This window comes from Jaculus jaculus, chromosome 1 (genome assembly GCF_020740685.1).
Source record: "Jaculus jaculus isolate mJacJac1 chromosome 1, mJacJac1.mat.Y.cur, whole genome shotgun sequence".
Taxonomy (NCBI): domain Eukaryota; kingdom Metazoa; phylum Chordata; class Mammalia; order Rodentia; family Dipodidae; genus Jaculus; species Jaculus jaculus.
Window position 1 is genome coordinate 140,916,229 of NC_059102.1, and position 17,705 is coordinate 140,933,933.

The window sequence follows — 17,705 nt, forward strand, 5'->3', positions numbered from 1 at the left end:
TGGATGCTAAAAATCATACTAGGTGCTGAGTAAACACATTGGGTACAGACTAAGAGCACAGTTTTGAATCTGAAAAGCCAGGCCTTCAATTTCACCCTTGCCACTAAGCAGCCTCAAAAAGCCTGGGGCTATTCCTAGGGCCTTTCCGCACTTTGGCTTCCTGTCTGTAAACTGAATGTACCAGCTCTGCCCACAGAGCCACAGAGGGAGTTACTATGAAAAACTTCTCATACACAACAGGCAGGTACTGAAGAAACTAAGCTAATGAGCCATGCAGTGACCTGGGAGGCAGTGACCTCCTCTCTGAAGGTGATCATGGATCAGATGCTCAGCTCAGATCACCAGCTTTCCACTTATAGTGGGATCCAGAGCAAGTTACCTACACTTTCTGACTCCAAGCTTTTCCTCACAGGTCGCTGCCTGGATTAAGTGAGGCTTGCAGTCAGTGGAGTGCCAGGTAGCAAGCATTCACCCATCCCAGGAGGAAAGAATGACATCACCTCCCCCAGCTCTCAATTTAAGGCCTCTCCACTTGCAGGCTATCATGTGTATCCAGGGAGGAGAGGGATGTGAGCGAGCTCAGCTAACTAGTGTTGCAGTAATACCTTCTTTCCTCCCACACTCTCAGACAGCTTCTTCCCAAAACAATCAACAGAGAGAGAGTAAGAAAAATAAAGGAGGAGGGACAAGAGAGAACAAAGAGCTCTTTTCTCCCTGGTCAAGAGGCAAGCAGCTTTGCTCACCACAGGCTGCTGCCCTCATTAGTGACCTCTTTACAGCTCAGAGCCAGCCTGAAACCTCCAACTGTGAGCCAAAGTAACCTCTCCTCTTCATAAGGCTATCGAGAAGAAAGAAAAAGAAAGGGAAGGGAAGAGGAGAAGGCGAGAAGGTAAGGGAGGGGGAGGGCAAGGGAAGAAAGGAGGAGGGAGGAGAAAGGGGAAAGGGGAAGGGAGAAAGGGGGAAGGGAAAAGAAGGGGTGAGAAAAGGAAAAGGGAGAGGGAATGGAAGAGGAGGGGAAAGGAGGGCGAAAAGAAGAATGCGTTAGTACAGGTCTGTAAAACCAGCCCTCCAGAAGAGGAGCATGCTTTTGAGGCCAGCCCAGAGTAGATGACAAGACCCTATCTAAAAAAATAAAGGAAGGGCTGGAGAGATGGCGTAGTGGTTAAGCGCTTGCCTGTGAAGCCTAAGGACCCCGGTTCGAGGCTCGGTTCCCCAGGTCCCACGTTAGCCAGATGCACAAGGGGGCGCACGCATCTGGAGTTCGTTTGCAGAGGCTGGAAGCCCTGGCGCGCCCATTCTTTCTCTCTCCCTCTATCTGTCTTTCTCTCTGTGTCTGTCTCTCTCAAATAAATAAAAAAAAAAAAAGGAAAAAAATGAAAAGGACGATTTAACTTTGTGTAGGTGTAATCCGATCTTTCTTCTTTTAAAAAAAAATTTATTTGAAAGAGAGAGAGATGGGCTGGAGAGATGGCTTAGTGGTTAAGCATTTGCCTGTGAAGCCTAAGGACCCCGGTTCGAGGCTCGATTCCCCAGGACCCACGTTAGCCAGATGCACAAGGGGGCGCACGCGTCTGGAGTTCGTTTGCAGTGGCTGGAGGCCCTGGCGCGCCCATTCTCTCTCTCTCTCTCTCTCTCTCTCTCTCTCTCTCTCTCTGTCTGCCTTTCTCTCTGTGTCTGTCGCTTTCAAATAAATAAATAAAAAGTGAACAAAAAAATTTAAAAAAAAAAGAAAGAGAGAGAGGACCTGTTGCCACTGCAAACAATCTCCAAACACATGTGCCACTTTGTGCATCTGGGTTTATGTGGTTATTAGGGAGTTGAACTCAGGCTGGCAGAGTAAAAGTAAGCACCATTAACAGCTGAGCCATCTCCCCACTGCCCAGATTTCTTTAGTCACCAGTGCATGGCACATATGGGAATTCTTGTGGTTGGAGGAACTGCCTGAGGCAGGCCAAAACACCCCAGCATAGGGTATCAGGCTCCCTCGGAGGGAGCACAGCGTGTTAGGCCCCTTACCTTCCTCTGCTGCCTCTCAAAGACCAGCACGAGGGTCAGGGTCAGGCTCACAGCAGCCAAGGTCACCAGCAGCACACCTGCCCACTGGCTGCCCAGGGAAAACATCTGGCTGGTAGAGTAGATGTTGGCCCACAAGACCATGTAGAACACCTGTAGAAGCCAGGAAAAGGCAGGGTGTAGTCAAGAACACCAGTTCCACTCACAGAGACCTCTGTAGCACCCCTGCCACCCCTTCGAGGTCAAATAGCTCCAGAGGGACAAAAGCTCTGTTTGGCCCTGAGAGGAAGTTCCATGGCCCCTGCTTATAAGTGCATCTCAAGAATGGGTCAGTATCACTCCCAAGCCAACTCACCCTGATTCTAAATAAAACAGGAAAGTGCAGGGGGCTCTGGATAGACATCTACATCCAAATCCTACACAAGGAATCTCTCCCTTGCCTTGTGACATGGTAAAGGTTGTAACGCTTCTCTGAGCCTCACTTTCCCCACATTTTAACTGGGAATGGTCATGTCTACTCCACAGGGCTCTTTCAAGATGACAGGGTAGGGTGATGTGCCATGGCCCAGCACCTGTTAGGGAGTTGTTAAAATGCCAGTGCTACTCTTCCCCTGGGGGGTCAGCTGGGCTGCTTGACCATGGATGCCTTATGGAGAAGAGGAAGTCACAGTGGTAAGGACAGAGGTATAGGAGCCAGACCACTGCTTGGCCATATGCATGTTTCTGTGTCCTGATGTGTAGATGCAACTGTATGTTTAGAGGGATATGCATACATACATGTATGTCTACATATATATGAAATAGACCTATCTAAACAGAAGGGGAAACCAAGTCCCAGAGAAAAGAAAAGTCTTGGTCAAGGACAGACACAGAGTCCAGAGCCTGGTGGTCTGCAATTCCCAGCCCCAAGCTCTGACACCATAATCCCCAACACCCAGCCCCCATAGACTTCTTCCATACTAAATCCACATCTGTGGTACTGCACTGGCCAAGACAGCCAGCCCCTTCCCAGACCCAAGACTCAACACTGCATTTGATGTGCCACCGGGCCACAGAAGGGGGCAGCACAGGCTCACCCCCTCCTTACCACAGCCAAGGCCAGCCTCACAGGCCTGGAGTTGTAGATGATGTACCTCCTCACTTGAGGCTCCAAGAGGGCACTCTCGGCCAGGCTCCTGTACTGCTCGGCAGGGACCTGTGTCATCACCCAAGGGAAAGAGGTCATCAGTCACAAGAGGGTCATTCACTCCCTCCTTTCTAGCAGCACGTTGTTCCCAGTTCACAGTACCATACTACATAAAGGGAGTTAACACACACAGAGTGCCCATAGGGCAGGATGAGGGGCTTGGAGCACTGAGTGGAATCCCAAGATGCACCTCCAGGAGAGGTGACCACCTGAGAGCCAGGAGGCCATCCTGCAGAGGGCCTCTGCATCCTGAGACTCAGTTTCTCGCAGCAGTCACAAGGCAGCACGCCAGTCAAGACACAGGCCATGGGCCAAACACTAGCTGTGCCACTCACATGCTGAGCAACTGAAGCAAGTGAACACCCTTCTCTGAGCCTCAGCGTCTAATGAGGGGTGCCCACTGTTGTAGTCAGTTCTACATTACTGAGTCAAACATCCATGCAGACACAGCTTACGGTAGGAAAGGGGTTTATACAGGCTTACAGAGTCTGGGGCAACACCAGCACTGGAGGAAGAAGCTGGCTCCCTTGCATAGATCCAAGCAGAAAGACACAGCCACAGCAAGCAAACACAGACACCAGCAAGCACAGGCATTGCTCCACTGCCTGGAACACACCTCTGAGCTGTAAATCTGATCCATCCCCACACACACCTTAGGGCTGGACTCCAAGATCTGCCCCAAGTGACACCTCTTCCCCACTAGGGTTTTGCCGAATGGACACTCACAATTCAAACCTGAGTCTATGGGGGCATATATTCAAACTACCATGCCCACCTTGTAGGACTGGTAATGTCAGTGAGGTAGTACATGGCTGTGCCTTGCAAGTGTAGCTTGCTGCTATCAGTTCTGCTACAACATCCATTCACACCATACCAAGCCCAAGGTCTTCTCACCCAAACCAAAGTGACCACAGAGCATTCAGCCCTTACAGAAGCACGGCAGGAGACAGAAATGGCCACTTAAGAATTATATGGGGGCTGGGGGGTACTGGCTCAGTGATTAAAAGCACTTGCTGAGCAAACCTAATGAGGCAGTTATCTTCTTATCACTGAGACAAGATACCCAACGAGAAGCAGTTCATGGAAGGAAAGGGTTTATTTGAGCTTACAGTTTCTAGGGGACAGTTAATCATGGCAGGGAAAGCATGACAGGCCTGAGCAGGAAGCCTAGGTCACATCTCCATAGCAATAGGAAGGAAGTAGTCTGAGTGAGCTAGCTCTGAACACCCAGCAGGCTGGGCTAATAAAACTCCAGGTCAACCTCCAGTGATGTACTTCCTCCATTGAGGCATCAACTCCCAAGGCCCTACAAATTCCCCAGTGGCCACCAGTTGGGGACCAAGTATTCAAAACACATGATCCAATGGTGGACCACACCTGATGACCACAGTTCAGATTCCTAGAACCCACATAAAGCCAGATGCAAGTAGCACAAATGTCTGTAATCCCAAAACACATAGTGACAAGAGAATCCTGAAGCTTACAGCCAGCTAGTCTGTGGCTGAGAGTGGCAAAGAGAGAGAGAGAAAGAGACCTGGTCTCAAACAAGATGGAACATGAAGGTTAATACTCCAAGGTTGTCCCCTGACCTCCATGTGTGCACTGTAGCACACATGTGCCCATACATACAACCCCCCCCACACACACACAAATACATCTAGGAACATGCTAGAACAACCTATAGGCATATTTATCACTCAATATTAAGATACCATTTAAGGAACTGGCCCTCCACAAAGGTGGAGAGGAAATGTGGAGAATGAGCAGAGGGGTTGGTGCTATTGGCTAGAATGCCTTCCATCAACGGGTTATTCTAAACCAACATACAATTCCATTTATAAGAATTAAATCCTGAAAGGTTCTGGCTATAAAGAGCTAGCACATGTCCGTACCTGTGATTAGTCACTCCTGGCCAGCACTGGAAGGCCCATCCCCAGGGACTCTGGGGAAGAGAACCATACCCACTGCCTTTTATACCAACAGCAAGAACTACGACTTAACCTTTATCACATGCCAGAGATAGTGTAAGTGTCCCTCGGCATTATTCCTTTACTTCTAACAGAAGTCCTAGAGAACAGGTAATATCAGCGTCCTTATTTACAGTTAACGAAAGTGAGGCTCAAAGAGATGAAGTCATTTGCCTGAAGCCACACAAACAATGAGCAGCAAAACTGGACCTGGGGGCTCAGCAGTTAAGGCGCTTGCCTGCAAAATCTAAGGACATGAGTTCAGTTCCCCAGTCCCCACATAAAGCCAAATGCACAGTCACAAATGTATCTGGAGTCCAGTTGCAATGGATGGAGCCCCTGGCAAGCCAATTCTCCCAATCTCTCTTCTATCTCTCTCTACTTACAAATAAATAAAATAAAAATAAGTTTTAAAAATGAGAACTGGGTGTGGTGGTGCACGTCTTTAATCCCAGCACTCAGGAGGCAGAGGTAGGAGGATTGCTGTGAGTTCAAGGCCATCCTGAGACTACATAGTGAATTCCAGGTCAGCCTGGACCAGAATGGATCCCTACCTCAAGACACCAAAAAAAAAGGATCTGCATGCAGACATGGGCCTGGATTTGCTGTATTTGAAGACAGTTTATCATTATGCAGTGAGTTCTGTGAACTGCCCTTCACAAAAGCAGTTCTTACAGTACACTGCCTTCCTCCTGCCCTCCCAGCATACCCTGGTATACCCCTCATCATCCCTCGTGATGGTCTGCTTTGTGAGTGAAGCTTCCGTAACCCTCCCCTTCTTCCCCATCCCCTGACACAGGGACATTCATCACTCTCTCTTGTGAATGTCTTCAGCACCTGGTACACTGCTCCTCTACTGTGGCATTCATGTCCTGGATTAAACCCAACATATGTCTGTCTCCCCACTGGGAGCTTAGGGCTGGGCACCCCAAATACACAAACACACCTGCACTGAGTGAACTAACCAGGAAGATGGGACACATCTAATACATCTTCCTCACATACCCAACCACAGTCAGCACAGGGAAATTTTAGAAGATGTTTGTGAGTAGATGAACAGGTAGACAGGTGGCTGGATGGACAGAGGGAAGACTAGCAGGGGCCCAATACAGACAGCACTCACCTGAATGCCCCAGGTCTGTAGTTGCTCCTCTGCAGCTCCAAGATCGAAGGACATGGGTGCACAGGTATTGTCAATCCGGAGGACTGTGAGGACTTGGCCATTGTGCATCTCTGCAAAGAGACCAGAGCTTTAGTCAGCTGAGTGAGAGCCCTGTAGATGGGGCCCAGAACTGAAGGCACCTCACCCTAAGTGATCTTTCTCATGACAAGGTAGGAAGTGGGGGATATCCTAAATCCGTAAGGTCTTGCCTTGATGAGGAAGCCCCCAGGAGGCAGAACTGTAACCATGGTGAGGAGCCAGTCTCCTGGGGTACAAAGAAGAAATTCCCAAGACTGAAAGTTGCCCCAGTAAGAATGAGTGGTAGTGAGTTCCCCAACACAGGGCACTCAGGCAGACACTCCGCAACTAAGGGATCAGCCTCAGTAGCCCTGAAAAGGAAGCCCAACTGAATAATACAATCTCTAGAAGTGTCTGAATCTAAGATGTAACTGGTGGTGGTGGACAACCCTCCAATGTCTACACCCCATACCCATGACTACGCTTCCTGCCAGAACAAAGGGAATGAGGGCTGAACACAGAGTGAAGGGCAGCTGACCTTACACAGGGACAGCAATCAGCATTATGAGGGAGGGGCTCAGACAGAACCACAAAGGACCTTAAAAGTGGAGGAAAAGTGATCAGAGACACATGTCTGGAGAAACAGGGCACGAAGAAATACAGTCGCTGGCCTCGACCATGGAGGAAGGAGCCACAAACTAACGATTGTGGGTGGCCTCCAGCAGCTGAGAAACAAAGGACCCAGAGCCTCCTCTGGAGCCCCCAGACAGGAGCACAGACGTCAGCTCAGGGAGACCAGCATCCAGCAGGAGGGTCCCACTGAGGTTTGCCACAATGTTAAATGTCCCACATCCCTTGCATCCCAGCACATGGACCCCTTCCCCAGGGGACCTCCCTCACATTCCAAATACTAACCTTGCCCCATGACCACCTACTTAACATTAAGATGGACACACGTATGTGCAACTGCAATGTCACTCCATTGAGGTCTATCTTCCTTCCACCCAGTACAAATTGCCATTACCAGATCCTCTGAGCTGGCTTAGTACATAGCATTCACGTATGATATATAAATGAATTAATGAGGATTGGGAAGATATCTCAGTTGGTACAATGCCTGCTTTGTGAGCATGAGGACCTGAGCTTGATCCCCAAAGCCCAGGTAAGCACTTGCCTATGAAGCCTAAGGGCTGGAGAACTCGCTCAGTGGTCCAAGGTGCTTGCCTATAAAGCCTAATGACCTGGATTTGATTCCCCAGTACTCACATAAAACTAGATGCACAAAGTGCTACATGCCTCTGAAGTTCATATGCAGTAGCTGGAGGCCCTGGTGCACCCATTCTCTCTTTCTCTCCTAGCTCGCTCTCTCTCTCTCTCTCTCTCTCTCTTTCTCCTCCTCCCTCTGCTTGCAAATACATAAATTAAGAATAAAAAAAAAACTTTTAAGCTGGATGTGGTAGCACATGCCTTTAATCCCAACACTTGGAAGTCTGAGGTAGGACACTCACTATGAGTTCCAGGCCAGCCTAGAGCTATATAGTAAGATCCACATCAGCCTGGGCTAGAGTGAGACCCTACCTAAAAGAGAAAAAAGATGAAAGGTAAGCTGAAGAGATTGCTCAGTGATTAAGGCTCCTGTTTGCAAGGCCTCATCGTCCAAGATCAATTCATCACTACCCACCTAAAGACAGATACACAAAGTGGTGTCTGTGTTTGGAGTCTGTGAGCAGTGGCAAGAAGCCCTGGTACATCCATATTCAATCTCATTCTCTCTCTCTTCCTCTTTCTCTCTCTCTACCTCTCCTCCTTCCCCTCTTTTGCAAATAAATAAGTATTTTAAAAAGAAAAAGAAAGGCATGGAAATAGAGAGGAACTAAATGAAGACAGGAAGGGGTTCAGTGGAAGGAGTATGGGGAGGAGAGACAAGAGAGAGTAATGGGAAGGAACTCTGATCAAAATACATTATAGGGGCTACAGAGATACCTTAGCAGTTAAGGCACTTGGCCTGCAAAGTCTAAGGTCCCAGGTTAATTCCCCTGTACCCATATAACCTAGATGCACATGGTGGCACATGCATCTGGTGTTTGTTTGCAGTGGCTAGAGGCCCTGGTGCATTCATTCTCCCCCATCGCCACTCTCTCTCAAATAAATAAGTACAAATAAAAATATGTTAAAAAATAAAGCTATAAAATAATCCCCCCAAATGACTTAGTATAAGACTCTAACTCTTAAGCTGACATGATTATTTTATTATACACCAGGTGTAAGAAGGAGATGATCACTTACAATCTTAAGAAATCCATCAAATTCCAAATTCTAAGTCCTGTCCAAAAGAATTTTCTATATTACCCTCTCTTCTCTTTCTGAAAGGAGTGAGGGATACAGGGAAAACACAAGATAGATCATTTGGGATTCAAACTACAACTCAGTTAACACAGTAAACTTCATAGGAACAACTAAAGCCCCTGGCCTATTTCCTCACCTGGAGGGTGGACACAGCCACCACAGAGGACTTCACAAACCTTTCTGATGGCACCCTGGCATGCTTGACAGAAAATATGTACTGAATTACTGGATCCCACTGTTGTGTAATTTAAAAGCAAGCTTGTGAAAACATAAAAGTTCCAATGTGACCACAAGGGTATATCTGTTTACCATGCCCACACCTTGCTTCAGAAAGAATCTCAACTAGCTTCATAAAAATGAAAGGTAAAGCTGGGTGTGGTGGCTCATGCCTGCAATCTCAGAAATGGGGAGGCTAAGACAGGAGACTACTGCAAGTTCCAGGCCACTATGGAATACAGGGGGAGAACTTGTTTTAAAAAAATTAAATGACTGATTGTCTGATTGATGTGAAAATAAAATGTAATAGGCTGAAGAGATGGCTTAGCAATTAAGGTGCTTGTCTGCAAAGCCAAAGAACCCAGATTCGATTCCCCAGGACTCACATAAGCCAGATGGATAAGGGGGTGCATACGTCTAGAGTTCGTTTGCAGCAGCTGGAGGCCCCAGCATGACCATTTGTGTGTGTGTGTGTGTGTGTGTGTGTCCCTCTTTCTCTCAAATAAATAAAAATTTAAAAAATAAATAAAAGGTAAAATTACAAAATTAAACCAAAGCATATGCAAATGACAAAAAAGAGACAGAAAGAAAATGAAGGCAGCTTATAAGACCTGGTTTGGGCTATGGAGCCCTTCCTATGCCCCAGGCCTGGGCTGAGGCTTCAGTCACAAATTCATTGACCTCCAAGAACCCTCACAGGTGAAAAACAGAACCTAAGCCTTTGAAAAGCCAAGACACTTGTCCAGTTGACAGGGAGAAATAAATGAGAAAGAGAAACAAAGAGAGGTGATAGTACCCAAAAGGCAGCTGGGGTTTCCACTGGCACTCCTCTACAGCACAGAGCTGGACACCAGCATTCTCCTAGCTGGGCCTAGGCTCAGTGTGTTCAGGAGCAAGGCAAAGACCTTGTCGCTGTGTCTGTTTGCCTTTCCAACCCAGAGCTCCCGGGTTCTTGGCAGTGCTATCTATCATCTGTTCCTTAATGTGTGACAAGCAAGTCCTCCTCTTAGAAATACTTGTTTTTACACCTAGGCTAAGAAAAGCTGCCAAAGAAAAGACAGAGAGAGAGAGAAGAGAGAGGAAGGGAGGGAGAGAGATGTGGGGGGAAACAAATGAGTTAGAAGCAGCACATTTCTATTAGCAGGACAGAGCAATTTCCTACAAAGAACAAGAGCTGGCTTGCCAGAAATCAGCAGAGCAATGTCTTTAAAGTCCTACAGGAATTATTTATCCCATGCCATTCTACAGCTTCATGAACAGGTACATAAATTGTTTCCTTAATAACATAGCAATTTAAAAAAACAAAACCCAGCTGGGCGTGGTAACGAATGCCTTTATTCCCAGCACTGGGAAGACAGAAGTAGGAAGATCACCATGAGTTCGAGGCCACCCTGAGACTACAGAGTGAATTCCAGGTCAGCCTGAGCTAGAGTAAGACCCTACCTCATAAAAACAAAACAAACAACAACAACAAAAAAATAAATAAATAAATAAATAAAAACATCAACCCTGTCTTTGAGCAGTTAAGTTCAAACCCTCCATGTGAGCTGTGCATTGCCCATAATTCAGAGTGCTGGGTTTGCCCACTGCACTCAGCCACAGGTCCGTCCATCCCATCAGCAGAATACTTGGCCACATGATCATCTCCTGTGGCCCAGACCACATGCAGGCTCTGCAGACCCAGAGAGGTAAGACACCTCAGAGCTCACGTTCTAGAGGGGAGGCTGGGCACTCAGCATTTATAAAGCAGCTCATGGTTATAGACTAGGACAAGTGCAGGAAGGAGGAACTGAAATCCATCAGACTCCCAACTCTGGCTGAGCCACGGGAAGATGGATCATGGAAGGGACACTGGAACACCGTTCTGAAGGGTGACTGGAAGCGAAGCAGGGAAAAGCAGGCAGAGACAAAGACCAGCAGGCAAAGGACAGGAACAAGCAGCGATTAAGGCTAGCCTGGTGAACAACAGCTCTTCAGGCCAAGCCCACTGGGGGACACTGAAGCACAAAGCAGTATGGCAGGGTGTGAATGGGAAGAAGTCACACCGCCAGGCGTGATGGTGCACACCTTTAATCTCACACTCAGGAGACTAAGGTAGGAGAATCACTGTGAGTTTGAAGCCAGCCTAGGACAACAAATGAATTCCAAATCAGCCTGGACTACAATGAAACCCTACCTAAAAAAAAAAAAAAAAAGTCACACTGGCTGCCAAGTAGAGGAAGGACAAATGAAGGAAGGAGAAGAGATTAGGTGAAAAGCCGTGGTCAAGCAGTGATGGCAAGGGGTGGTGATGGTGAGAAAGCAGTCTAGAACTGTATTCCAAAGTCTCCCACCTTATCTAGAATACGCTCCGTACTCCTCCCCTGCTCCCAGGCAAGCATGTCCATGAAGCATGGGACTCAGAAACAGCAGGAGATGCAGGTTATTGCCTTACCTTGCCTCCAGCCAGGAGGGGTCGCCTGAGGCAGGGTGCTCCAGCCTGGGGAGGAGATGGGCAGTGGGCCAGCCACCCCACCAGCATCCATCTGAGGCTCAGAGGCCATAGCAGAAAGCCAGCCACCTCTACTTCCTGGCAGTATAACTCAAGTAGCCACTCCTCTTCACATGCCTTCAAGAAAGAGCACAAGAAGGAACTTCAGGCCTGGATGTGCTGGCAGTCTCTGGGGCCGAAGCCTGGAGGCCACAGAGAGCCACCAGGAGTCTTTCTGCTGACTTTGGTCTTTCTGATCATGCTGAGGAAATTTCTCAGAGGGAGACAGAGGAACTAAATCCTTCCCAAAACTCAGCAGAAAACTCTCCTTCTAAGCCTTGAGTGTTCTCCTGCTTAACCATGCCAGGCCCCACTCATTCCTTTCTAAGAATGCTATAGGTACTCAGGCATGAGGCAGAAATACTCATTACGGGGAACCCTGTTTAAACACAGCTTCCCACTAGATGTTGCATGACACTAAAAATTGAGGAATAGGAAATACAGATTGCAAACAAATAAAAACATGGACAACTTCAAAATATCCAGTCAGGATATACTCAAAAGAGAGCAGAGATTCAAGTTAAGGAATATAAACTTCAGGCTCAAGCAAACTGGGTGAGACACTTCCTGTCCACCATCTCATAATTATACAAACCTGGACACATGGTTGAACCTCAAAGGTTCAGAACAAATCCAAGGACCTTCCCTCATAGGGCATCTGGAAGGAATCAGCAACATGAAGGACAGAGGTCACACTCCATGAATATTATTAGTTCTTTATAAAGTCACTCTTAACCTGGCTTGGTGGCATATGCTGATAGTCACAGCACTCAGAAGGCAGAGGCAGGAGAATAGAAAGTTCAAGGGCAGCCTGGCTACACAGTGAAGTCCTATCTCAAGAGAGATGTTCTTATTGCCTATCTTGAGTCCTATCTCAAGAGAATGTTCTTATTGCCAAAAGAAGAATTTCATCTTTTGAGCTGCCAGGTGGCAAAAGCCAACACAGAAACATTGGCAGTTTAATATGTATCCAAAAAGAGAAAAAAGAAAAAATGGTAAGGAAAGTCTTTAGCTCTAAAATTCCTTGGAGATACCTCCAAAGCCTCCAGAGCCAGGTCACCAAGAGGATGAGCACTACCCTTACCCATTTTCATCAGCAAAAGAAGGGATACTCCTTGGGTGATGGGGGGAAGAACTGGTTTCTCCGGGCTACCTGTTCTGACACTGGTACTTCACAACTATCATGTGTCCACCGGAATGTGAGAATTGCTCCTAACCAAGAAAAATCATGCCTGAGTCCCTAAGGACAATACCCCAGCCCTGCTAAGTGTTTGGGTGGACAGTCCTCTACAACCTTCATTTGCTACCACAGAAAGGGACACTGGGGAAGACATTAAGTATCTGGCTGACATATATCTATTTGATCCCAAGCTGGCTATGGGGTCTACTGCCACTCATCAGGACCTCTACAAAGGGGAAACTGACCCCCATATCCTCAAGGCTTTCTGTGCCTCTTCATGTTTTAGACAGGACCAGCTGTGTAACATACAAACATGAAAATGTGGGGACAATTGTTTAAGTGAAGACTCAAGATGATGGGAACACAGCATCAACCAAATGGAGGGAGGTTCTCTAAGCGGGGGCCCTGAGCAACCAGTGTTTCATGTGCCTGAAGGTGGCCTCAGAAGGACCCCTTGGGATTCTCTTCTCTCAACAAAGAATATATAAAAGATGGGCTGTTAACACAGCTGCCCTGCACCAGGACCTACAGAAAGCAGCAAAATGTTATGAAAAGACTGGGGGCTTTGGAGTGGGAAAGCCTGGGCTTGAATCCCTGCTCAGCTATTCATGCGCTCTGTGAAATTCACCACCCAAGACCCCAGGATGAACTTCTCTGTGTACAGCTGGCAAATGGAGGTAGGCAGGCCTGTCTCACTCAACCGCTATGCGGACATAACAGCAGATGCAATAATGACATTTCGAACTCTGCCTAAAAACCCCAGGTCTCTTTCCTTGACATGGTTTTCCTAGTCTATCGGTGAGAAAACAGGGTCACAGGTGTGACACGCCCTGACCAAAGTCAAGTGAGGAGCCAGAGAAAGGTACTAGCATGTGGCTCTGGAGTCCAAGCCCATGGTTCCCATGCACTCAGTCCTCTGCATCCTGATCAGGCTGCACGGAGCACATTCCTAAAACCATCTGTGAAAAGAGTAGATTGGAAGAGCCTGCGTTTTCCAGGTACAGCCTAGGAACATATTCCAGTCAGCCTGCCATGATCCCATGAGGGGGTAGCACCTCCTCCCTACTCAGACCAAGGCTGGCCCATGGCAGCACACTCAATCTTACCACACTTTCCTTCTTTCTTACCTTGTGCTCACAAGAGGTGTAAAAGTAAAAAACATAGCCATAGGGATGTACCCTCACTGACGACCCCCTTCTCTGCTCCATCTGCCCAACTCTAGGCCATGAAGTAGACACAATCCTCACACCCTATGCTCCAGGGGGAGAACTGAGGGGTCACAGTTAGAGATGTGCAGCCAGAGACACTGTGCTAAAAAGTCAAATAGGCCTGGGGGACCACACACAGGCTGAGGGTTCCCTGTAGCTTGCAGTGGAAGGTTCCGTGGTTGCAAAATCCCACAATGAGGCATTGTTTGGGGGCAGAAATCACAGCACCCACATTGGTCCCCTCAGCTGCCCACAGAGACCCACTCAACAGACTTCAGTCACTCACCTGAGGCTGTTATTCTTGATGGATGAAGTAACCTGCCCAGGCGTACAGCTTCCCACTTAGGTGACCTTGAGTAAATTTATTGAACTACTGTCTGCCTCCATTTCCTGGAAGAGAAGTGGGGATAAAAAGTGTAACTTTGGATTATCCGGAGGTTTCATTTTCATAGGAAGTTCACTGGGATCAGACTGGTCATCATCTTACTTCACAGACATTCCCTAGAACCTTCTATGACTATAACACCAGAGAAGAAATCTGAGGTGGCTGCCCAGTCCGCCCAGCAGGGATCACCATATATTGGGAGAGACACACTCAGAGAGAGAAGTGCCTAACAGAAAATTAGCCGGGCGTGGTAGCGCACGCCTTTAATCCCAGCACTCGGGAGGCAGAGGTAGGATTGCCGTGAGTTCGAGGCCACCCTGAGACTCCATAGTGAATTCCAGGTCAGCCTGGGCTAGACTGAGACCCTACCTCGAAAAACCAAAAAAAAAAAAGAAAGAAAGAGAGAGAGAGAGAGAAAATGACCAGACCAGGCAGTACACTGGGCTTGGGGAAGGGCTCCTTGGCCTGTGGGGAAACCTTGGCCAAAGCCTAGGTGAGTGGTGCCAAGGAGAAACAGGTCCACATCAGAGGCCAGGTCAGGCCCATTGGGCAATTCCTGTGCTCCCCTCGTCTCTTATGCCAAGAGGCTACAGTGGACAGATGGGGTGCAGGTGGGACCCTAAGGAAAGACACCGACAGGAAGCCATCCCTTTACAGCCCTGATCCAGTCTTGGGCTTCGCAGGGGGACAGCCCAAATTCCAGGGGGGCGGCACACAGACAGAGGGAAGGGAGGAGCACAGAGCCTCCTGCTCCACGCCTGCTCCACGTTGGGACAGACCGTCCAGTCGAACTGCGCCCAGGGTCAACCCCACTGGGGTCTCCACCTCCGAGTCTGAGGCAGTGGCTCACCTACCACCTCTGCCGGCCTGCCTTCCGGGGATGCCCCTCACGGACCAGGCGAGCAACTTTTCTCCTTCAGGGGCCGCTCGGCCAGTTACACTGGAAGTCCAGCAAGAGACCAGAGGAGGTTTGGAGTCCCAGAAGTTTGGAGTGGACCAGCCTGGAGAGCCAGGGAGCCCCAGCTCCGCATTTCACGGACGTGGACACGAAAGCCCCAGAGGAGGACGTGAACGATCCGGGACCAAGGAGCGTGGCCCCGAGGAAGCCAGAAACGAAAGCGGGCTCCCGGGGCCCCGGATCTACCCCGCACCTGGCCCGAGCCCGGGGCAGCGGTCGCCCGGCCTCCGCCCTCTCCTCTCACCCGGGCGAGGGGAGCCCCTTCTTCCTCCGCGGGAGCCTCCCGCCCCGCCCCGGCAGCGCCCCCCGCCACCCCACGCCGGGACCGCGGCCCCCGGAACCCCGAGCAGCGGCCCGCGGCCCAGCCCACACCGCGCCGACCGCGGGCGGGCGCGCGCACGGCCCGCGCACACTCACCGCCGCCCGGGGCCGCGGAAGGTCGGGGCCGCCGAGCCCCTCCGCGCCGGGCCGCCCGCCCGCCCGCCCGCCCGCCTCCCGCGCGCGGCGCCGCCCACCCCCGCCCCGCCGCCCCGCCGCCCCGCCGGGAAGGACCGCCCTCCCTCCGGGCCCGCCGCGGGCCTGACTGGAGCGCTCCCCCGCCACCCCGGCCGCGGCCCAGCCGAGCCGAGCCGAACGGAGCCGAGCCGGGCTCCCGCGGGGCTTCCGGGAGGCTCGGCCACGCGCAGGGGCTCCGGGCCCGGCGGTTCCCGCGGGGAGGGAGCGGAGGAGCGGTGAGGCCCCCGTCCCCGGCGACCTGTAATCACGGGACGCTGGGCGGGCGAGGCTGTCCCTGGGGCGGTCTGGGTTTCAATGAAAAGCGGAGGCGAGGCGCTGTGTTGAGATCCCTGGCTTGGGGGTCGGACGAGCTGGGCTCCGGGTCTCTGCGCTTACATCATGTTCGGTGGATTATTTTAACTTGGTCTTGCTTTGTTTTGTTTTTGTTTTTCGAGGTAGGGTCTCACTAGCCCAGGCTGACCTGGAATTCGCTGTGTAGTCTCAGGGTGGCCTCGAACTCACGGTGATCCTCCTACCTCTGCCTCCCAGGTGCTTGGTCTTTCTTTTCTTTAAAAACCATAAATTATAACCATGCTATAGGGTCGTATGAAGATCAACTGGATAATCTGTGAGGTATTCGAAAGTACAAGATGCTGTACTCCATTGCCATGCACATGACACCATGATGGAAAGTACGGCCTTTTCTCCTGGTCTCCCTTCGCCGGTTTTAGTTTTAGGGGTCCTGCTATCTGGCCTGCAGCTTGCTGAGTACCCGAGGCTGGCCCACAACCTTCCTGTCTCAACTTCCCAACTGCTGGCATTACAGGAGTGTACTACATACACCACCTGCTAACCTCATGAATTTTTTTCCTTAGAGCACATGTGTGTACACCTGTGTTTATACAAAAAAAAGTGCCAATTCTATTCTAGTGAGTTGTTCTAGTTCCTCCAACAAATACCTGGGTATTTGGCTCCTGCAGAACACAGTGCTCTGCTTCATTTCCTTTTAGGACATTCATAAACTGTATATTGTAGAAGGGGCCCTTCCTTGCCTGGACCCTCCACCTTAATGGGTGCCTAAATGGTTCCCACTCCTGCTTACAGCAAACTCAAGCACAATGTTGACACACTGGACCAGAAAACACACAAGGTGGGCTCCCTGGGAGCTGGCCCACTAGGATGCATGTACAGTGGCCTCTGAGATATGATGGCTCGCTGGATTTCCATCCTCTAGGGTAGGAAAAGGGGAAAAGTAATACCTGCTAAGGTGGGATATTGCAAGAACAAGAGTGAGAGCTTTGTAGAAAGCACAGGAAAGTGAGGAGCACCCTTGACAGCAAGGCACCGTGTGTCTGCCCATGGCCAATCCTGGCACTACACCAGGGGGGCAAAGGAGCAATAAGATACAGTGAAAAGTGAGCAAATCTAACTGAGTCCATTGGAAAGCTGACAAGTAGTGACTGTTTAATGGCCTCTCTCTGGTGTCTGGGGTGACATCAAGCTGCAAGCTGCACCTCACCCCTAGCCTTTTTTTTTTTTTTTTTTTTTTTTTGGTTTTTCGAAGCAGGGTCTCACACTAACCCAGGCTATTGTCCTGGAATTCATTATGTAGTCTCAGGCTGGCCTCGAACTCACAGCAATCCTCCTACCACTGCCTTTTGAGTGCTGAGATGAAAGCCATATGCCACTGTGTCTGGCCCTTACTGGTACCTTTATTTAACCCATATCCATACTTGTCACACTACCACGGTCATTGTCCAGTTCTCCAACCCCAGAGGACAACCTGTTGGGGCATATAGTCATTTTGTCCCATGCTCAGCTGCCCAGTACCCTACCCTTGGCATTGACTGGTTAAATACATCTGTTGCAACTAAACAGACAGGGAGGGCTTTAGCCATAGGAAAAACCATCCAACCACCAACCCCAGCCAAGGCCACCCTTACTTGCTGCTGCTCCATCTGTCTTGCCATGTTTGTAAGGGTTACAGACCCAAGTCTGAGGGCCAGCTGCCAACACATTTGGCACCACCTGAAGTAAGAGA

At 49.7% G+C, this 17,705-nt stretch overlaps 1 protein-coding gene across 5 annotated transcripts in view; it reads right to left on the reverse strand.

Annotated features, from left to right (window-relative positions):
* Tmem268 (transmembrane protein 268) overlaps positions 1-15,943 on the reverse strand; it is a 36,907-nt gene extending 20,964 nt beyond the window's left edge. The window contains exons 1-6 of one of the 5 annotated variants that reach the window (XM_045142091.1): positions 15,924-15,943; positions 14,113-14,216; positions 11,343-11,516; positions 6,290-6,399; positions 3,101-3,208; positions 2,017-2,166 (exon numbers count right to left, since the gene is read on the reverse strand). In XM_045142091.1, coding sequence (XP_044998026.1) covers positions 2,017-2,166; positions 3,101-3,208; positions 6,290-6,399; positions 11,343-11,451 — 477 coding nt within the window. In that variant the 5' untranslated portion in view covers positions 11,452-11,516; positions 14,113-14,216; positions 15,924-15,943. Of the gene's footprint in view, positions 1-2,016; positions 2,167-3,100; positions 3,209-6,289; positions 6,400-11,342; positions 11,517-14,112; positions 14,217-15,061; positions 15,414-15,586; positions 15,632-15,923 lie in introns of those variants that run through there. The other 4 variants (XM_045142089.1, XM_045142090.1, XM_045142088.1 and 1 more) reach the window with 4 other exon arrangements.
* Between the last annotated feature and the right edge of the window lie 1,762 nt (positions 15,944-17,705).